The following is a 23,589-nucleotide window of genomic DNA, read 5'->3' as shown; positions in this document are numbered from 1 at the left end:
AAGTGAATACTGATTTCATGTCAAAACGAATCGAAAAAATGCTTACCCTCGGTGGACTCTGTCAAATGTCCGGACATTGCAAGCAGGGGAGGGGGGAAGGAGGGAGGGAGGGGGGGAGAAAACGAATTAGCAAAGGCGAAGCAGAGAAATACCTGTAGGATTTGTTGTTGTTTCTAAGTTCTGAGACGCGCTGTTGTGAACGGCCCGTACAGTGGTTCTGTCAATTTACCTCCCAAAATCTCTGGGTGCTTTAGCCCCCCCAGCCAAACACCCCCCCCCACCCGGGAACGTTTATCTTTCAGGCTTAGCCAGCCTAGCCAATCTTTATTCTCTCGCGCTCTAATTTTTAAAATTAAAAACAAAACCCGATGTTTTGAGGAACAGCCGGGCTACTGTACACAGTAGCCAGGCCGTGGGGCACAGCCTCTGTTCAAACCAGATCAGCTTGGCGGCGTCTGGATCCAACGGGCTTGGAAACGCAGCGACCAATCGATTTGCGTGGTTGAACCGAAGGGCTGGGATCACTTGGTTTGTGGGAACCAAGCCGAAAGGAATACCGGACATCAGAAATAGAAGAGGAGCAGCCGAAGAACTTAAGCGCCACGGAAAGGCGTTTCAGAAAGCCCTTTTCAGCCCCAAAAGCGCTCCCTTGCCATCTTGTACGCTGAGCCCTGTAGAGCCCGTGGGGCCCACGCACTATTTCAAGGAACCGGGGGAAGGGGGAGAAGAAGGGTGCTTGCTTGCTTGCAATTCTAGCAGACGCAGGACGCGAGCAGCTCCCCCTCCGAACCTTCCAGCCGGCCGCTCGCCAGCTGCCCGGGCCGCTGGTCCAGACACTGCAGTTCCAGCCACCTGGAGAGAGAATCGCTGGGAAAGGCGGGTTCTCCATCGGGGCTATCTTAGTCGCGTTTAAAGGGGACGTTTGGCGTCTGGGAAGCAGAAAGCGCAAACTGAACCGGGGGTGGGTTTCTCCTGAGCTGCCGCGGCTTCCCCGCTCGAAGCTGAAGGTCTCCGCGGCGACTTACTTCTCCAAGAGGGCCAAGGCTGTGCTAGGATTGACGCGCAGGTACTTGGAGCCGGGCTGCCCGTAGTCGGCCAGGTAAGTCGACCAGTCCCACACCATGAAAAGATCCAGGAGCTGTGGGAGAGCAACAGAGAAGGGTCAGGCCAAGGGCCCCTCGGAGGCTCCATCCGGACGAAATCTCACCACCACCCCGGCTTTTCCGTCCCTCCCTGCAAGTTGCGACGGCCCCGAGCTGAATTCGAAGCGGGCCGGGAAAGGGAAGAGAATTCCCCCGAAGTCAATTCGTTTCAAACCCCTTTGGATGTGCCTGGAGAGGAGTGTTTTCGCTGCTCCAAACATTATTACGGATGCATTAAAAGAAGGCAAGGGACAGAGAACCCGATGCTGAGGATGAACGATCGGAAGAGTTCTCCCTCCGGCGCCCCCCACCCCACCCCCGCAGCTTTTTCCCGCGTTCACAATCTGCCACTGGAGCTGCCATCAAATCCCGACGTAATCTCTTAAAAGCCGGGGTGACTCTGGCAGGAAAGCGGCAGCCCCGTCTCCAATTTGAAGCCCTAATCCCCGCTAAACCACTTAAACCCGACTTCCGAGCCGCGCTCTCCATTGTTTCAGGCTGTCGACCCCCTGGCCTGCGACTTGGGCGCGGATCAGAGCCTCCCCCACCCCGAACCCCCCATCCCAGCGGTTCCTGCGAGGTGGTTTGTTTTGACTTCGCCGCAAGCCGAGAGAAGCCCGCTGGAGGCGGCCGGGAGCGCTCTCACGGGCGTTTATCTCGTAATTAAGGGGCTCAGCTCGCGATTTCCTCTCCGCCTTAATCCGACGCTGCCTGAAAGAGGAAGGAGTGGGAACGGCGGCGAGAAACAGCAGCGCGATCCGTCGCCTCGGGGGACACCTGACACTTCCCGCTAGATTTGCGGCGCTCCGGCCTGCGCAGGGAGATCCGATTTCCCACGGCCTCCCACGCGGAGCGCAGCCTGAGCCGAAACGAGCAGAGCCGTTCGCTCGCTATTCACACGCGGAGATCGGGGAGGGAGGGGGTAAGGGGGCAGCCGGGCCTTCTGGACACCCGCAGCGCTGAAATTGATCCCTTGGAACCGAAGGAGGAAAGGGGGAAAGCGGCCCTTGATCGGGAGTTGATCACAGCGTTTGTTCTGCTTTCCTAGACATGAACTAGGATCAGAGTTTTTACGAACTTCTTTCCCCTTCGAAAAGACCGACAGGCTGGCTGTCCCTAAAAAAGGGAGTGTCTCAGGCATGTCCTCAGGTCAAGAAAGTCAAAAAGGCAGCCACCGTGCGATCGAAGCTCCACCCACCGTTTATGAGCATTGCACTGGAAAACACACAGCACATATTTAAAAAGTACATAATGTCTCCGTATTAATTATTCACTTAAATCCCATAGAATTCAGTGGGTTTGCTCGCCATATTACTAGTTTGCATCCATTTCAGTGTGATTTCTCTGAGTTGCTCCGATAAGCAACCCCCTACTCAACTGCCTCTCCTGTGGTGGGGACAAAGGAGTTTGCAGGAGGCTCTCCTTAATTAGAACTCCAGTGCTACAGAGAAAAGGCACTTAAAACCCTGATTAGTTTTAATTTTTATGCTTAAATCCTGTCTTTTTACATGGAAGGAGTAAGCTGACAGCACACGAAACAAGTGTCAGTAAATTAATATGGAGAATGTGAACGTACAAAAACTTCATGGTGGGCAACCCTGGATGTTCCTTCAAGAGGACACTGTTCCTTTGCCAGTGGAAACTACATCCGTCCCTTTGCAAAAACTTTCAATGCATGGGCCTAACCTGCCTCAAAGGGTTGTGAGGAAAAACTGGATTGCTGTGTGTGCTGCTATGAGCTCCTGGTGGAAAGATGGGATACAAATCTAATAATAAATAAATAGCATCAATACAGTAAGCAGGTTATTTATACTGAGAAGGGCCCATAAACGTAAGATTCCACTGCTTGTAGACTTTCAGCTCTGTCTGAATTAAAGGGTTCAGTTGCTCATCACTGGAAATGAGCTCCTTCTTTCACATATTATGCTTAAGAAACAGGGATAATTTTTATATTGTGATGACAATGAACTTCCTTATTTAGAATTAAATAAGGCAAGGAGAACTTGGCCCCAAGAATGACTCCTGGTGCGCCTCTAAAGCTCTAATAAATAAAAGGCAAGAACCACCTCTTCTTTCCTGCTAGGTGAACAAGTCTAGAACCACATTTGCCTCCCCATTTTTTTCTTAGTGGCACTTTTCAAGATGAACCTGTCCCAGCAGAGGTCAAATGCCATGGCCAGAAGTCCCTTTGGCCACCTTCAACTGGTGCACCATCAGGAGCTCTTCAGAAGTCCGAGCTGGCTGGGATGATCCATGCTTTAATCCCCTTCTGTTGGGGCTGCTCAGCGCATTCTGCATGGGGTGCCTGCCAAGGAGGGATGGAAACAGGAACTGTCACCAGTGCAAGATTCAGTCTCTGCTTTCTCTCACTGGCTTTGTGGTCCACCTGTCTGGTTCAATGGCTCCGGCTGCCAGTTTGCTGCTGGGCACAATGGGGCAGGCTGCTGAAGAGGGGGCCTCTCCCTATAGAAGCCTTCCCATAATTAAAGCTCAGCTTTGAAAACATTTCAGCATGCAAACAAGGGAACATAGAATGGGGCTTCTCCAGGGTGATTTCCATAGACTTCTCTATTTTTCTTTTTCTTTTTTCCTGTTCTACTGTGATGTTTTAGTTTTTTAAGGTTACAATGCCCCATACAGTGGACTGAAAATAAGGCCCCTTGAACTGACCTGTACTTAGTTTTGAACTGAAACATTTAGGAACGCAGTATTTTACATTTCAAGACATCCTGGGAAGCTTTTCTGATTCAGAAACTAACGCAGACACTTCATTCACACATCAGCAATGCATGCTTGTGAAAAAACGGGCCCCACTGAATTGAATGAAGCTCCCTTCCAGATAAGCAAGTACAAAAGTGTAGCCAGAAGAAGTCAGTAATACAGTCACAACCTACTGACCTACCACGGATACTTGTCTAAATATTACACCGTTCTTCAAAGCTTGCTACTGTACATAAGCCACAAATATAGGCTATTGGTTTGCTGTCGGCACTGGAGAGACGCAGGCTCTAGTTCCCCCAAAGCCACAGCAACTCACTAAGGGTCTTTGGGCCACCATTCTCTCTCAGACTAGCCTACCTCACAGGGTGGTTGTTGTAGGGTGGGAGGAGGGAACATACACGCTATCTGGAGTTCCTGAATGAAAGGCTGAATAGACATCCAAGAAATAAATAATAAATGAAAACCTGAGCCATAAATCCCTGTGTAAGCCTACAGGAGAAGCGTAAAGAGGGAAACACTACAGCTATCAATGCGGCCACCCCATGACCCTCCTTAGGAACATTTTGAATTGACAATAGGATTTTAGCAAAAACTAATTCTGTTAACAGCTGTCTAAGCCGTTCCTATGTAATCAACTTTTCTAAGCCGTTCCTATGTAATCAACTTTTCTAAGCCGTTCCTATGTAATCAACTTTTCTATTTTTGTAGTTTTTTCTAGACTTTGCCATTTCTGTACTTCATATCTGGGCATGCGACAGCAAAACAAAAATTTTAACCAAAAATTTGATTAATGTTACGGGTTTCTACAATTATCATTTTTCAAATAGATCAATTGTCACTGATGAATGGAAGGCTTCAAGCTAGCAAAATATGTTTTGTTTCTCATTTATATGAAGTGGCATGCTACAGGCATTCAAAGATCTCCAAACTGAACAAAGGTACTGGCCAACTTCTTAAACCCAAAGTAGGGGGGAAAAAAAAGAATAACCTTGTGATTTTTCCATTTTTGGTAACCTCTACATTAAAACATCCTTAACTTTTCTACATATCAGCTAAATAACAACATAAAGTCATATTCTTGCCCCCCCCCCCCCCGTTTCTTCTTCTCACCTTATAATGCATATATACTCTCCAGATGTAGCTTTTTTTTTCTGGTACTGATTTATTTTCATTTTTTCTTTTCTAATTATTATTTATTAAATGTACAAATATAATCAGAAAAAGTAAGAAAAAAATAGGAAAAACATGTTTGTAAATAAAGAGGTTTACAAGCACTCTAAAATTTACAAGATTTCCAACTGACACTGTTATAAACCTAGATATTAAAATATTTTATATCAATTTGAACATTGGAATCAGTGTTAAAATAAATATTAAAATCAGATTATCATACAATAATCTGCAGCTATAACCAGCATGGTCCAGTTTATAAATTATAAACTGAGAAAAGAAGAAAAAATTACACTAAGTTTTATCTATTCTGAAAAAAATTACGAATTTAGCAAATCAGAAAAAAGGAAAAAGAAAAACTTAAATGTTATAGTCTTATGTTAAGAGAAAGTCAAACTCTGGATGTGGGATGTATCCCTTTGTAGGGTTGTTGCAATATGACTTATTTTGTAAACTCTGCATCCATCTGATCATATAATCCTTAACTTGTTCACTGAACTGTACTTCACCAGCAGCTTATAGATAAGTTCCAATAAATGATCTGAATCTTGTGTGATAAATTTTCTAAGTTCAGTCAAATCCCTTAAAGTGTTTCACCTTGTTTTTGTTGTTCCTTTAGGGCTATACTGCTTATTTGTAGGTACTGAAACCAGTGAGATGATTCTGACTGTTTTGACGAAAGAATCTTGAAGGACTTCATCTTTGTTTTATTAAGTCTTAATTTGGATGAATGACTATCCCTCCACTGGTCATTTTTTCCATACATTCTCTTTCATAAATAAATATCAGAGCAAGAGGTAATAAATATAGACAAATTCTTTTTCTGTATTTATTGCACAGTTTTTAAAACACTATTAGTGAATGATCCCTTATAGGTTATATTCTTGTGCAAACCATCTGGAAGTCCTGTCCCTCCCACAGAAGCAATCCAACCGTAAGATTTAAGTCACATTTGAACCTGGGTCAATCTCTGCACCAAATTGGGAAGTGTTAACATTGGGAAAATGGAGAGGCTTATTCAAAGCAATGATGAGTTGCACCGACTTTTTTTACCTCCCTTCCCAGTTATACCCAATTACCCCAGCAGAATATGGGACAAGTTTTGAGGAAAGCTGCTATCAGCATGCCATGAAAGGACTTATTCTGGTATATGTCGTCTTAAGAATATCCTAGAAAACATCAAATAATGCCAGGGTCATAAAATAAATATATTTAGCTATGAAAACTCAAAAAGTATCTCTAGCGATCAACAAATTTGCTACTTCGTGGGGGAACAGCTTTGTCCCTGCAGCAATTAAATTATTCAAGGCCAAAATCCTTGGCATGATGCTGTATGGATCTTAGATGTGTATTTACAAAAACATCTGTCTTTGAACAAATACACACAAAAAACCAATAGCACATATTCCTTATTTGACTTTTAATGCCACCACCAGATTAGAGCTAGGCTGCATCTCATTCGAGGCCAGGGCAAGATTATGTCAGTTAAGATTCTGGGCAAAACAAATAATTTGGGGAACCTCATTGGTACCTCTCATTCCATATGATATACATCAGTTACTCTGAAAAACAAATAGACTAAGATCTGAGACAGGGTGGACTGTCAATACCAACCCTACTTGCTTTGGGCCTAGAAAAAACCTTGGTAGAACTTAAGCAGAGAGTATGGGATTTAGACATTCAGGTAGACAGAGCCAAACTTTCCCATCTCCCTTACTAACAAATTGCTTTCTCCCCTTGGACACTCCCCAATTACTTCTATAAATTCTGTATGCCCCACAGGGAAGGGTCTTCTCCCTAGCCTGTATAGATGCTCTCCCAACTAGGGTGACAGCGGGTCGATATGCCAACCTTCCATATGAAGATCGAGTATGTATTTGCTCACACACAGAGGTTGAGTCTGTTTCACACATCCTTTTAAAGTGCCCATTGTACTCTCATTGGCAATCAGAGCTAATACACCCCCTCTTCAACCCGCTAGACTCCCCTCATGAAGAGGAGATTGAAGTATTCTTACTAAACAACCAATACCTGAGTGTTTCGAAGGTAGTAGCAAAATTTTTATCTGTAGCCTTAGCTTATAGAAACAGTTTGGTATGCCAATGAATTGCTAATTGTATAGGGTTTCTTCCCCTTTTACATGTATGTATTATTACATATGCAAGTATTAATGGTATGCTGTATTTTAAATTTTGTGACTTGGTCTTAGACCGTAAATAAATTCTACTTCCAAAGAGACAACAAAGAAAATGTTAGAATGCATGATTCAGAAAGATAAATATGGAGTTTAAGTATTTTTGTCATGAGTAAGGATGGCGAGCAGGGGGCTCCCACCCAGACTGTCAAGCGCATGCGTAGCACTGAGGAACTGTTCAGCCATTCAAAGAGACACAGATCAGGACCGCCTTAACCTTTGGGGTTTATATGGCTGGGTTTTCCCACGCTTCCTCAGTTTGTTAGGATTCTTGTTAAGTACTACTAATAAATATTAGAGACCAAGTCATTGTCTCAGTGTGTTTCCTGGTAATCAGGACAATTTTGTTCAGAAAAAAGGGCTGATATGAGGAACCCCTGCATTTCCAGTCATCAAGAGAAACATGCAAGAAATAGACAAGAGAAGGGTCTACCTCTTGGAGAGACTTGGAGAGTCATGATGGTACAAAAGGAAAGCAAATTTATGTTGAACAGTGTGTGTGTGTGTGTGTGTGCTGCACAGGTCTTGATATTAATCCTACTATATTCAAGGAGTCTGACTCCCTAGTTTAGGATTGCTGCAACCGATACACAATACAAATCCGTATCCCCCTCACTGCAACCCCACACAGAAAAATTGCACACGCCTCATGCATATTACATGCACACCGGCCCTTGTTTATTTTGCATAATGGATGTGGTTTGTGCTGGTAATGGGAAAGAACAAGGCACTACGAAAGGCATCATAGAAGTTATGCCCTCTGCTGTTGAAAGACCCACTTCTCACAAACAGCTGCAGAATCAGTCTTGAAGCAAGAGAAACTGCTTTTAAAAAGGAAGAATGGGGGAAAAATCAAGATGGCAATTTTAGCAGCCAATCTTCTCCTCTTCATTTCTGCATAATGACAGAATGCACAAGGTCTGTGGTGTGCATATAGGGGAAGCAAGACAACCACTAAAGCAGTGTTTCTCAACCTTGGCAGCTTGAAGATGTGTGGACTTCAACTCCCAGAATTCCCCAGCCAGCAAGGCTGGCTGGGGAATTCTGGGAGTTGAAGTCCACACATCTTCAAGTTGCCACAGTTGAGAAACATGCACTAAAGTGTAAGTGCACTAAAGTGTAAGCCACTGTGCCTCCTCTCTGACACCCACTGCTTTTGGCATCGCCAGAGACATTAGATCCACCATACAAGAGCACAGAAGAGCAGAGGAGAGAGACAAAGACCAAAATTTTATCCCAATCGCACTCCCTCTAATAATTCTATAATTAGCTGGTTACACCAAAGCCTCATTAATTCTCAAACATTTCTTTTAAAGAATGCCATAGAAGCCAGCTTCAAATGAAGCACGGAACCAACTCACGCAAGCACGTTATGTAAGCTATCCAATTATAAATTCTCCTCCCCTCCTAAGGGCAGGTTCAAGGGTTATGTTGGGACAAGAGTCTGTGGAAGACGGAGCAAGGGGAGCAGCGAACCGCAGCAATGGCAGGGTTGGTGCCCTGGGCTATGCCACTTCCTTTCTCTCTCACCCCTGCAGTTACGTGACGTAGTCAGGGACTTAGAGATGGGCAAGAGCCACCTGCTGCATGAGTTTTTGGAACTCAGTCTTGGCCGTTTGTTTCATAATTCGGCACTTTGCAGATGTTCCTTCCATGTAACAAGTAATCTGTTAGCAGGGAAGGCTGGAAAACAGTATGACTCCAACAAGGAATGATGGATGTTTCAAGGAGCATCAGCTGAATTTTCTACAGCTCAGTATGAAGCATTTCCCCATTTGTTTAATCTACATAAGGACACTGCGGAAGGAACATGCATCTTTATAACTTCTGTTAAAAGAGAACATTAGCTTGGCTTTTACTTATTTTAGCATTCACATAACTATTTTGCATTTTCATAATTTCTGTTTGCAATGGATTGTAAAGACAAAAGTTGTCGTCGTCGTCGTCGTCCTCCTCCTCCTTCTCCTCCTCCAGGACAGGGTTTCTCAACCACAGTTCCATGGAAGATCACAATTTATTTAAAAAAAATATTTCAAATTTGGGCAACTTCACATTAAAGAGGTAAGTTTCTTTATTTTTAGTTTAAGAACACTTAATGCATATATACAGGCCTACCCATAAAATGAATATAATAATTTTGTAACTTCTGGCCTATATTTGAGCCTGAATGTGCAGGGGTTCCCCGAGGCCTGAAAAATATTTCAAGGGTTTCCCCAGGGTCAAACATTGACAAAGGCTGCTCTAGGACCTCAAGCCAGTGTATATAACACTTCCACCTCCAATTTTATACCCAGAATATCTTTATGAGGTGGGTTGGGCAGAGAGATGGTGCCCAGCCCAAAGTTAACCCAGTGAGCTTATCCACAACAGACATCTAAATTTAATTTCAATTCATGTAAGTTGAATAAATCTTCAGTGTGTATCTGTGAATATTAGCTTCATCCATTTTTTACACAGGTTGCATCTGCCTGAACTTCAGAATTGATCGGAAGTAAAAACATATTGAACACTTGATTTCTAGGTCTAGTAAAATCTAGCTAATAAAACTTCTCATCAATGAACTTTGTAATGAAATGTTTTGGTTTGAAAAACAATGCTGAATTACTGATGCTTTATCACCTGGTGCACAATAGGAAAAAAAAAGACTTCAGAAAAAGTTCAGGGATGTCTAGAGTTAGTACTTCTTTTAAGGGAAATACAGTAACTTGCTGTCCCTGCCCTCATGGCATGGAAAAAGATGAAACTATCATACATGTGCTATTACACTACAGTTTTTATTTGGGTTTACACCATTTAATTATTCTTTTTCTATCAACAATTCCAGGGCAGGCAGATAATTACTATGTACCTTTCTTACTAGCTGATAAAAACTTGCAGGTCATCTATAATGTAGTTAACTTTTGTTACTTAGCTTCAATATGATTGAAGACACCTCCTAAAGATCAAGCCACTCATGTGTGTCTTCGTACCTTTGTTTGTCTGCCTGTTTTCCTAGCTTCTGGCCATAATAAAGTTTTATCCTATCCTATCCATGAGTGGCTCTCAAACAGGGCAGTTGGTGGAATTGTCATGGGTGGTATGTTTTATGGGATACAATTATTGATCAAAATTATTCATTCTTCTCACTTCTGGTCTGGGATGAAGTTTACAGTACAAACTATTTCTATAAATTATTGCTCAACAGGGTACAGATTACTGCACTTACTGTAAATTGCAAGCTTTGTTGATGAATATTCTGTATGGAGGCCAAATACACAGTATCTGAGAATTTTAAAGAATTACAAATGTAGGAATATATTTTCTTTTAGATATTACTGTATACCATTAGGTAGAAGGCTTGAAGCCTACAAGCCTTTTAGCTTATGACTGATTGTCTTGATAACCCACTGAAATGCAGATAACTTTCAATAGAGCAGGTGCTAAAGAAATCATACAAATATAAGACTCTCTCTTGTAAATGTGTGTTGGTATGTATATGTATACATACATGTATGTTAATTTACTGGAGAATGATATACATGTGTGTGCATTTCTGTGCATGGGTGTGTGTGTGTGTGTGTGTATGTAAAATTCCCTTCTCACCCCTGTGGGTGGTATGAGTCTTCCTCAACCTTGGGTCCTCTACCAGAGGCCTGGGAGTTTGAGGGTTCTGTGCAGTATCTAAGCTGTTCCTAGCATGCACTCTTCTGAACAGAGAGCTCTGATGTTCCTCCTGGGATCTGTTGGAACCACTCTCCCAGCTTGGGAGTCACAGCCCCGGGTGCTCTCGCCATCACTGGGACCACTTTGCCCTTCACTTTCCACATCCTCTCTAGTTCCTCTTTCAGGCCCTGGTACTTCTCCAGCTTCTCATACTCCTTCTTCCTGATGTTGCTGTCACTTGGCACCGCTACATCTATCACCATTGCTGTCTTCTGGTCCTTGTCTACTACTACCACGATGTCTGGTTGATTGGCCAGTACCTGCCTGTCCATCTGGATCTGGAGGTCCCACAGGATCTTAGCCCTTCTGTGGAATCTCCCATCTGGACTTGGGAGGGTCTAGCCCGTATACTGTGTAGATGTTCCTGTACACAACGCCAGCTACTTGGTTGTGCCATTCAGTGTATCCTGTTCCTGCCTGGTATGGTACTTCTCCCAAGGCTCAATGGAGAAGAGACAGACAGACAGACAGATATAAATGTGAGAGCCAGTGTAGTGCAGTGATTCAGGCACTGGACCAGAAGAAAAACTCAGATTCCAGTCCTCCCTTAGCACAGAAGACAGCTGAGTAACTTTTGACCAGCCACTCTTTCTCAATCTTAAACAGGGAAGTAAAAAATATCTATCTAACTGGACCGTGGGATATAATGGTCCACAACCTTTGATGATCAGGCCTTCATCCTGCAGTGTGCTGAGACTGATTTGGATATATATATATATAGTATTCCATATTGATATAGATGCAGTTACTAATAAGGACATGATGTAATGGCTATATCGTTTCCTAATTTGGTTTAAGATAACCATCATGACTCATATCTCAGCAGAAATAAAAGCATACACACGTATAATTTCAATGGAGCAGAAGATGATATAATCCTAGGAGATGGAAACCTTGTAATTAAATATAAAGGTGGAACAGGAAAAGAATTTGAGGGCAAGTCCAATCATATGACAGTTACTTTTGCCAAAAATATACACACCAGCTTACAACTGTTTATAGTGATGCAAAGTTTAAAGTTTCAGTCTAGCTGTTCCCACAATGGTAGCACACAATAGGTTAGTTGGCGCTACTATAAAATGCAATGTTAGCAAGTGCTGTTGCCAGTTAAGCCAGGGAGACTATGATTACTAAGAGTACGTCATTTTGCAATTCAGCAGTCACTTGGTAGTTGGAAAAATGGCTGTCCTACAACAGTGCACAACATAAACAATCCTGTGTCTGTGCATACACACATACACTAACTATACTGGGTGGAATCCAGCAGAAGTCAGTAGTACACAGCTCTGTTGGTGCTGATGAATACATTACTTGGACCAAAGCAAGCTTTGTTGAAATCAATGGGACTAACCTGTCACATTGCTATCAGTGGAATCAAAGCATGAATTATTTATTCTGAATCCAACTCATTTCAACAATGTAGCTTAAGCTCCTTGAATTCTTCGTAAGTGGAATAAGCCTGTTTTAAAATCTGGTCTAATTAAAGGTATGCAGAATTTCACTTCATTAAATGATATTTCAAATAAGAAAAAGGATAAAGCGTGCTAATTAGTAGTACGTCCTTGCTGCTGGATGGTCATCTGTCACAGCTACTGCAGCTGGACCCTGTACTGAATAGAGAATTGTGACCTTAGTGTTCTCTTCTAACTTTCTCCTTTTGTGGAGAGAAAATAGGTATATAGTTTTTGCAAAAGAATTTCAGCCATCATCCACGACTTGTTAGACTGTATTAAACAAAACAAGCAATTAGAGAAAGAGGAAAAACTGTTTGGAGGAAAGTAATATTGTATACAAAGTCCCCTTCAAGGAAAACGTAACTCCTGGTTAAGTCAATCCTGGTGACTTTGGGAACATATCCACGTAATTTCCTTGGGCAAAGTATGGAAATGGTTTGCCATTTCCTTCTCCTGGGACTTTTTTTTTTTTTTTTTACTTTCCATCTAACCAACGGTCTGGTATTCTCCTGTGTCTCCCATCCAAGAACTAAACAGACCTGACCCTGCTTAGTTTCCAAACCCAATTGATTGATTATGTGCCATCAAGTAATTTTTGACTCCTAGCAACCACATAGATAGATTTTCTCCAAGACAATCTCTCCCTCCCCTGTTCTTTCAAGTCTCATCACCTCTGTAACCAAGTACATCAACCTTGATGCTGGTCGTCCTCTTCTTTTCTTTCCTTCCACCTTTCCCAGCATTACGCTTTTCCCAGCCTTTTCCAGAGAGCTGGGTCTTCGCATAATGTGTCCCAAGTAGGATAATTTGAGCCTGGTCTTTTGTGCCTCGAGTGAGAACTCTGGGTTGATTTGTTCAATGATCCATCAGTTTGTTTTCTTGGCTGCCCAAAGTATTCTCAGGAGTCTTCTCCAACACCAAAGTTAAAAGGCATCAATACTCTCCCTATCCTGCATCTTTAAAGTCCAACCAAACCCAAACACAGTCAATATTACAGTAAGTACACTAAATTTAAGATTTAATTCTACCTTTTAAAAAATTGCATAATGAAAGGCAGTTTCATTCAAGCACATTGAATGGAACAGCAATATCCTCTCTTCCATTAAGGCAGCATCTGGCTGACCTTCTTTGGGTTAGCCCTGGATAATACTTGGATGCAGGACTGAAAAAGTCCCAGAAAAAGACAGCGGGAAATGATTTTCATACTTCTACCAAGAAAACTGCATGGGCATGTACATGAAATCATGAGGATCTGAGCTGAACTCACTTTACTAAACTCTACCAATACTTTGTTGAAAATAAAGTCCATGGGAGTTAGGCAGCTAAAAAATTTGAATGAATGAATGAATGAATGAATGAATGAATGAATGAATGAATGAATGGCTACAGATTTACAGTATATAAAATATAACACACATCTGAATATAAGATTACATGCAAAACAAAAATGGGCAAATTAACACTATTCATTGTAGATAGAATAGCAGAAAATGGGTTGGAGCTACTACAGATCACAAATATACCCTCCTTTTCTTAAGCTACTCCCTCATTTACAGTCTGAAAATGTGTACCGAAAAGGTTTAATGGATTTCACTGTCTCTTAAATTCAGACGGACAATACCCCTATCTACAGTTCTGTTTCAGGAGGACCAGATCTGGAGAGGACTTAAATTACTGCCCAAACTTCCTTTGTTACTTTGACTCTGATATCTCAACAGCGTTTGGATTATTATGCAAATAGTGCAAAAGGGAGACAAATTGTTTAACTGGTTGAATTCATGCATACAGTTGTAATCGAAATTATTCAACCCCCATTGCAAATCAAAATGTATAGACTTTCAGCTGTTTGCAACGAACAAATCAAACAAAAGCAATTGAAGTAGCTCAACACAACAAATGCTTCAAGTGGTGTCCCCAAAGTCAACTGAAAATGCAACTTATAATGACTTCTCCAGTCTCAAAATTATTCAACCCCCTGAACAGAATCCATCACAACAGCACACATACAGTATGCAGAACAGGTGTTGTCTCAAGCACACCTGATGCAACTAATCAAGGGCATCATTAGTTGCACCAGGTGTGCTTGAGCTGGAACACATGCAATACTTGAACTGGCTAGGGGTTTGTTGACTGTCACGTTTGACCGCATGTTAGAAATACCGTATGGCTAATTCAGAAGAATGGTCCAAAAAGGTAAGAGAAGAGATCATTGCCCTTCACAAGCAAGGAACAGGATACAAAAAGATAGCGAAGGCACTGAATGTTCCTAGAGAAACCATTGGAAGCATAGTTCGCAAGTTCAAAGTTAAAGGAACAGTGGTTACATTACCTGGACGGGGCAGAAAAAGGAAGCTGTCAATGGCTGCAACCAGATTTCTGAGAAGGCAGGTGGAGAGAAACCCTCGAGTGACTGCAAAAGACTTGCAGCAAGACTTGGTGGCAACGGGCACTGAGGTTTCAGTGAGCACAGTAAGGCGCGTACTAAACACAGATGGTTTCCATGCCAGAACTCCAAGACGTACACCACTACTGACCCTTATATATCCAATATTGAAGAAATTTCCAGGAAGGGAGTGTGATTTCTATTTAATGCTACTTCTTTTGGACAAGGACTTGAAAATACCCTCCAAAGTTGCCCAGTTTTGTGCTGCCATCTGCACAATACACCACACCATTACTTAGGTTTAAAATTTCTTAAAATAGTATTTTATTTTGATTTATTTTAATATTTTTAAGAATAAAAATTATTCTTAATTTTAGATCATATCATACTAATTGTTTTTCTGATGTGTGTGTGTGTGTGTGTAAGGTTGTTACTACTATATATTTTGATTGTATCTGGCCTTAGGGCTGTAATAAACGCGATTGAATACTTGGGAGGAAGATTTTTTTTAAAAAATCCCACTGAAATTAAAAGGGAAATTCCTTGTGTCAAATTTGGGGCTGATGTAAAGCTGTGCCTCATCAGTGGAGTATGACGAGATTGAAGAGTTATAGGAACTGGCATGCCTTTCCTTGCTACACATCTTCACAATTCTCCATTAAAATACTTTTCCTGTTGTCAGGATAGGATTTCTACCAAATCCTAAAGCCCTTTAGCTGGGAAAGGTTGTATGCGTCATGGCATCCTAAACATTTTAAGAAAATCCTTGACTTTTGTCAGAGATGTCTGTGGCAATCTAAGTGTATGACTCAAATTATTAAAAAGAGTTTTAAGTTCAAAATAAATAATCTTTAGCTCTTTTAACTACCGACTATAATAGATGTTTAATATGTTCCAACAGGTGGAACATTTTTATATACTTCTTTTATGATCTGCTAGTTTTATAATTTATGTAATTTGTTTTATTGTTTTTAATTACCAGCATGTGTGTCGATATATACAGAGAGAGCAAGCGCAAGTCATAAACTGACAAAACAGTGTTCTTTATAAACATACAGATTGAAGACAGATTCTTTTAAAAAACCTTCTTTGAAACAGCCAACTCTTGATATGATCTTAAGCCTGTCTGCTGATCTTATTTCTTTTGACTTTTACCAATAACTTTTTACATGATTTCTCATTAAGTTTCTGGTTTAGGTACCCATTCCACTTGAACAGATGAACAGCTATTGTTTCTACTGCAGAATGCACGAACACCGAGAACCACTTCCTCACAAATTTCCTGGTACTTTGTACACTTAAAAAATAATTTGATGCCACAGATACAAAGACCATAAATAATATACAATTATATTACCCTATCACACTGGTTGAAAGTAATACAACTGATATTCTGCCAATCTATCTCTTCAAAAAGGAAAGTCAAATTCAGCTGCTGGGTGGCCTAGAGACAACATGGCAAGCCTCCTGTATTTTTGCGCAAAGCTTAGAGACAAGTGGAGGCTGAAATGTTTAATAAATGTTAAATAAAATTACGTGTTAAAAACATTTGCTCATTCCTAATATGAAAACTTGGGAACTCGTTTATTGTGTCTCTGCCCAGCAATGAGTTAACTCTCTGCTATTTAAAGCCTCAAAGAGCCAAGACTGAACCCTGCAGTCAGAACAGTCTCAAAAGAACAAAAGAATATGGGGAAGACATTTGTGTGAGGAATTCCTGTAGCTGACCCCAAGTTATGTGCCCCTGCTATTTGAACCTAATTCACATCTTCAAATGTACCACTCAGCAATTTGGCTGCAAGATAAAAAGGGCATTTGTTGCTTACTTTGTGGTTTCGGATTTTCCTTGTCTCTGCATTCTTTTAGTTTCTGATTCCAAATGTGTAGATGTAAGACTAAAATCAGATGTAGATGATTTTGAACTATCACAACCCATGAGATTTTTAACACTTCAATAACTTTTTAACATGCAGGTGTTATAGTGCTGATCACTTTTTTTTTTTTCATAACCAGTGATCGACCCAATACTTTGGACTGTTCTATGTGTAAAGTACCTTTTGCCAAATACAATTTGCCTGAGAAACATGTCAGAACACTTGCTGCTTAGTCCTTTTCAACAGGTAAGGCTGCCTTCCAGAGCCTTGGGGCATAATTAGCTGGGGATGGGGGGGAGGCTATTATAAAAACACACAGAAGCTGATTCACTGCCGAGGCGGGGAGTTCACAGCATGCAACCTGCCAAGGCCTATTTCATGGCCAGCCATGCCTGCCTGCACATTTATTGAGTTCCAGCCTGCTGTGATAGTGCAATGATGCACCAGCTCCAGCAAATGGCAGTCATTTGTATGGAAGAACTTCTGTGAGGGCCTGAAGTTGGCCTTTAGTGAATGCTTACCAACACTGAAGAACACGCATCCCATGTCAAAGCAAGGCATGAAAAGAGCCCATTGCCAGTGGACAGAAAATGTGTTTCTTCCTTTGCAATGTAGAGAATAAGGGGGATGACCTTGACAGAAATATGCAAGAACCATGACATAAGCAAAGAGGGCTAAAACATTCTTTAAATCATGGGAAGCAAGATAGTACAGTATTTGGAAGTGACTCAGGCAGGATCCTCCCTGATTCACTAGGGTTTAAGAAGGAGGGGAGATAAAGCACAGCCAGGCTTGCAAGATTCTTTTATTGTAGCTTATCTCAATGAAGTATAGTTCTAGCCTTCCAATGGAGTTTATGTTCTGGTCTGGTCTACCTAGTGGGGCTGACAAGTCACTTTTTTCATATTTAGGATTAAGGATGTGCAATCCTACAGGCATCTGCTCAGATTATCTACCTTCTTCCCCTCTATAGGATTGCAACCACTGTGTATTCAGGGAGAACAGAATGCCACCCTCTGATCTTGAGCACATGTGCTTAAAAGCGAGCATTGCTGCCATCCAAAGCAGATTTATCGGGGGAAAAGTCCCAAGGAAAGAAAGGGGGCTTACTTTCAAGAATACGTATTTTAGGATAAAGCAGACTGTTTTCTTTGGTAGATAACTGGGATTCATGGGGGCTGAGAAGATTTTAGCCTCAACCCAACAAAGCCCAAAAAGTTTAGCCAGCATTAAAAGAAATCCCCACCTGACCTCCAGATAACCCAAACAGGAGATTAGCCCATTTCCAAGCAAAATAAGTTGTCACACTGTTAGGGCAATTGCTCCTATTGACATTTTGCATAAATATCTTGCAGAGGGTGATCAGAAAGAAGTCTTATGCCATTAACGCTTTTCCCCCTTCTTCCCTTCTTCCCTTTCTTTCTTTCTCCCCCCCCCCTCTCTCTTTTAATACCTAAGCTTTCCAGAATAAAGGCCTTTCTGAATTAGCGATAACAAAAGGGTCAAAAGGTCACAAACCTCCTTTTAAGCAGGTACAAATCTAGAAAGTTTAAATTCATTGGAGAGTGCAGATGAGAATTTTTTTAAGAACTACAAAACTCTGCACACAGCCCAGATTGCTGAAAGAACCCATCAATTCAGCTTACTCTAACTTGAATGACATGAATACTCGTATCAAAAAGCTTAGGCTACCAGAGAGTGCATTTTTTTTATTATTTACATTGAAATATTCAAACCCATTGATGCATTCTCAAAAAAACCCCACCAAATTTCTAATCCTCAAGCAATATTGCTCTATGCTTAAAACATTTTTTAAAATGTAGCTTTAAAAAAAAATTGCATTTAGGGAGAATTTTTTTTATCACATACACAGGATGGAATGCATGCTGTGTACCACACAAAAGTATTTTACAATCTTGCTCATTTTATTTTGGTTTAGATCTGCTATTGAAAAAGTACTCCATAACAGTATGAAAGTTTGCTATTGAGATCTGCAGTATACAGCTTTGAAATTCAGATATAATGGATAGTGACCTCTTTAACAACAACAAAAGTAATCAGCTTCTTAACAGTTTCCTACCAAAGTAGCCTCCCTAAAAAGCACATTATGAACTATGTTCACCAGATTCCATGTCATTTACATAAAAGTGATAAATTTTAACCTATGATTATGATAGCATCCATGTTGGATTCAGAAAATCACATCAAAGATAATTATTTTCAGGGTTGTTGTCCACAGAATTTGATAAATTACCAAATATAAGATTGGCTCTGCCTCAAAAACTACAGAACCTAAAAGCATCTAAAAATGTAACCAATGGGAAACAAGTTAAGTAAACAACTTATCACTTGGTATTCAAAGTCAGTGTATCCTGTAGATATGGACCAAGTACTTTTGCCTATATACATGGGGTTAGGGATCTTTTTTCCCAGCATTAGTTCTTCTTCTTCAGAGGCTGCTGCTCTTGACAGACCTCAGTCTTTGGAAAGTGCAAGCAGCTGAACAAGAAGAGTCAAGAAGGGGCTGTGTCCATGGCAAATACTATGCATTACATATTAAGGCTCACCAAAACAATCTGTGTGAGAGCTGGGTGGCCATATATACTTGTTAAATGTCTGTCTGTCTGTTTGTCTATCTATCTACAATCTGTCCTCATGATTAAGTGAGAAAGAGCACTGTAGGATGTCTTCAGTTCACCAGAACAAAATGTTGCAAATACAGAATTATTTGGTCTTATAGCATACTTGCCTAGCTGCTATAATACAAACAAGTGTTCTATAATATCCTTGCCAGTATATTATTTATTTATTTATCTATTTATTTATTTATTTTCTATCCCACCTTTATTATTTTTATAAATAACTCAAGGCAGCAAACTACCTAGTATTCCTTCCTCCTCCTCCTTTCCCCACAACAACCCTGTGAGGTGAGTTGGGCTGAGAGTGACTGGCCCAAGCTCACCCAGCCAGCTTTCAGGCCTAAGGCGGGACTAGAACTCTCATACCATGCCTGATTGGCTCTTGGGCTGAGAGAGAGGGACTGGCCCAAGGTCACCCAGTTGGCTTTCATGCCTAAGGTGGGACTAGAACTGTCAGTCTCCTGGTTTCTAGCCCAGCACCTTAACCACTAGACCAAACTGGCTCTATACTATACTATACAGTATAGCATTTTACTTATCAGGATGCATATCTTATTACAGTAAACATATTTTACTAAGAACAAGGCAGAGAGAGAGGGGGGGGGAGAGAGAGAGAGAGAGTGCAAGCGTGAGCTGGGATATAATTCAACTAAACACAGTCATGTATGTGAAGTAAATTAAAAATAATTGAAATATCCTAAAGACTAATTCTTCTCTGAATGGGAAATCTCAGGATTATATCATCTGAAATTAATCCTGTTTGTACTTTATTGAAATCCTTATTAAAATCAAGGTAAATTCAGAAAACATGTTGCTGTCTGAACCAATACAGCTCTACATAGGCTAACATTGCTACCATTTTTCTGCTTCCTGAACCTTGAACCTGACGGTATACTTACAAACTCTCAAAGCAAAGGCCTACTTCGTTCTTAGCATGACACTCAAATAACTTTCTATATGAACGATCCAGGAGAGATAGACAAGCCTAAGTTAGTTGGGGATGGGAACGAAATGTTACACTGCAGGAAACAGATACATTTTCTTTGAGAAAAACAGTATATTTTTATTATCAATGTTACCTTTCTTCTAAAAGAAGCATAGTTCAATCTATCTGTGCTATTAAAAGCAGGAAACGAAATTTTGATTGGCCTTGAGATATGAAGTGCAGCATTCAGCTTTTTCACCCCCCAAACCCAAAAACATAAGTCTGGTTTAAGAGTTGCAGAACCAGACTAAGCTTGAGAAGATTCAGGTTCAATCAAAATTCAGTCTATTAAGCTAAGACAATGTAACTTTGGGGGATGATACACACAGAAGTGTTCTTTGGCCCAATCCTACTTATCTTTCTGAATACTAAAACTAAAGGCACGTATAATTTTAAGAAATTGTGCTTATACACAAAACACAGCTAAAATATATACTGTTTCACTAACTGCTATGAAAGAGCTATGCTAGTTTTTCTTTCAAGATATATTTTCAAGGAAATCTTTCATCAGACCTTGCAGCTCCATTGTTAAAATTCAGTGGAGTCTTAAACTGAACAACTAACCACTGCTGAGAACATCATCCAATATTTAGAGAAACAAGACAATGATATTAACCTGAATATTCTTTTTAATAAATGGTTCTAAAGCTGAAAATCTAGCTGCATTCTGACACCAGTGTTCTGCTTTTAAGATCCCATGTATGTTTCAAACAGACTTCTCTCAGAAAAGATATAATCTCTCACACATTTGTAAGTGTATCTAAATACGTAAACTTTGGGGTTATGACAGCTGCACCACAGGGAATGGTTTTGTCCTGAAAAAAGTCAAAAGTTATTTGGGTTCATACTAATCCTTTGCAAATTAAATTGTCCCAAAGGGCAGAATGCTTTCCTTAAATCTATCTAAACCTTTAGGAACGTTCTGAGAAATGTCTGGTCTTGTTACATTCATGGAATAAACCAAAATACGTTGCTAATTCTTTAGGGATTCAAAATTAACTAAAGGCTCTTTGCACTAAAAAAGAAGACTGTCAGATTGTGCTCTGATGAACTAACCAGAATATCTGAATGGTACAAGTTTTGCTAATCCTATTTTTGAAACAAAATTCTAAATGTTATTTTTGAAGAAAGATCCCTAGAATGGAACAAGGTGGGTAAGATTAAGTAAGAACAGTCCTACTTATTATGCTATAGCTGTTTTAAATGCAGGAACAAATAAATGTTAAATTGTAATGCCTCCCTTCCCATCATTACAGGATAAGACGGACCAGTAACAAAAACACTGCCTTTTTTGAGTTTACAACTTGAAAAGAAGCTCATTGGCAGACACTCAAGTCTCCAAAGGATAGGGTTCTGGCTAAATTATTTCCGAGTAAGGAGTTAGCTTGTACACAAAGTCTTTTGAGACAAAAAGACACAAACCCTGTCAGAGGTAAAAGTGAGGTGCATTCGAAATAATACACTGTGATATTTTTTATTCATTTCCCACTATTTTCAAACATAGTGCTTCCCCTGCTTAATAGATTAAGTCACCTCTTTTACTTATTGTTAATATTTTCTCTGGTGTTAATTTTTTCTGCTGATTTCTTTGTTTCTTGTTAAATTTGACAATACACACGTTATTTTAACAAAGCAGGGTTTAAAATGGTTGAGTATTTAAAAAGCTCTCCCCTATACAATTCTTACTCAGAAGTAAGCCTCATTTACTAGAACCCTACTGAATTTAATGGGAATTAGTCTCAGATAAATACATACATGACTGCAGGCTTTAATTTCTAAAGGTTTAAAGCTTCTAATCTTCCTTTGAAATACCAATATATAGAATGTATTTTATTCCTCCAAGTATATGATACAAAAAATTATGAACATATAAGTCAGTAATAATGTGATTTTCCAAAATTAAATTGTATTGTAATCAGACTATTTTAGTTTTCCTTAGGAACACTGTATTTTTGTTTTTCAAAATACAAAATGTTATTTACTTTGTTTAGCAACACTGTTCAAAGAGAAATAATATCATTTTATAGGACACCAGTAGTGCAGATCAGTCACTATGGGCAGGTTATATGTTCCTGGGACTAAAAGCCATTGAACTCCACAGAACTTGAAATATAATTTAATATTTTATTTTATTAAATTGTTTATTATGTAATAAAAGGCTATATTTTGAGGCTGTATAGTTTGTCCTCCTCACCATCAGTAATGCTTCTAGTAGCACCAATCCCTTAAGAATACATCACATGCAACAGAGACATATATGTAACTTTGAACTTAAGGAAAAGAAGAAAAGGAACAAAAATATGGAGCAAAAGAGCATTAAACTGGAAGTAGCTCAACTGCTGTAGCCTAAAGCCCTCATCTGCCAACACAGAACCATAAATAAATGTTGAACATTTATTCTTGCAGTTCTTTAAAACAAACCAACTGTGCTAACTTTAACTGCGTAAGTCATAGGATAAGCAGCACGTCATGTCAAAAACACTACCAGTATATGTTCATTTTCTCTGCAACATAATTCAATCAAATTTGCAACATCTTACAGAAGCTGTTCATTGCATAGAATTTGTTCATCTGCATGTCTTAATGTGCAACTAAAATTTGAACAAGAGTCTTATAGTCCACATTAGCCAAAATGAAATAGAGGCTGCAATCCTATGACCCCTGCAATGCTATCTCAGGGGAGATAGGGATTCCTCAGAAACAGGCAGTTGACCTCCAGAAGAAAAACCCAACATCAGCTCCCCTCTGCCATCCTGCACAGCTGGCTTTTTCTGAGGTCAAAAAACCCTGATCTTAGAATGCCCCAAAAGGGCTCGCAATGGGAACTAGACCAGCAAGAGCCAAAGCCCTCTGCCACAGTCCTGACATGGGGGTGGAATTAGGTAAGCTGCTAGACTGGTCCAAATATATTCATCATTCTGAGTAATTCTTTGTTTCTCTTTTCAACCCCCACCCCAATGTTGCTCCTTTCTCACTTAGACCATGTGGAAAATGTTCTGATTTTGTTTCAGATTGCTGCCATTTGGAAGATACTTTTCATTACATTACTTCATGTCACAGTTAATTGCACTGTAGAAGACAAGTTAAACATTCAGCTTTATTGAAAACTGAGTTTTGCTTTTAGTAGAATATCTTAGACCAGTGTTTCTTAACCTTGGCAACTTTAAGATGTGTGGACTTCAACTCACATGGCTGGCTGGGGAATTCTGGAAGTTGAAGTCCACACATATTTAAAGTTGCCAAGGTTGAAAAAAACAGACTGTATTAATCCCACAAACAGGAGCAAACCTGAAAAGGGGAAAATGGACTTTTCATTAGATATCCA

The 23,589-nt window shown here is 40.3% G+C and overlaps 1 protein-coding gene across 2 annotated transcripts in view; it reads right to left on the bottom strand.

The window, feature by feature from the left end:
- EXOC6 (exocyst complex component 6) overlaps positions 1–23,589 on the bottom strand; it is a 102,514-nt gene that overhangs the window by 1,482 nt on the left and 77,443 nt on the right. For both annotated transcript variants that reach the window (XM_063307391.1, XM_063307392.1), the window contains one exon: positions 1,026–1,138. In XM_063307391.1, the coding sequence (XP_063163461.1) occupies positions 1,026–1,138 (113 nt within the window). The remainder of the gene's footprint in view (positions 1–1,025; positions 1,139–23,589) is intronic.

This window comes from Candoia aspera, chromosome 6 (genome assembly GCF_035149785.1).
Source record: "Candoia aspera isolate rCanAsp1 chromosome 6, rCanAsp1.hap2, whole genome shotgun sequence".
Lineage (NCBI taxonomy): Eukaryota > Metazoa > Chordata > Lepidosauria > Squamata > Boidae > Candoia > Candoia aspera.
The sequence above is the reverse complement of the archived record's forward strand: the minus strand, read 5'-3'. Positions and strand labels throughout refer to the sequence as shown.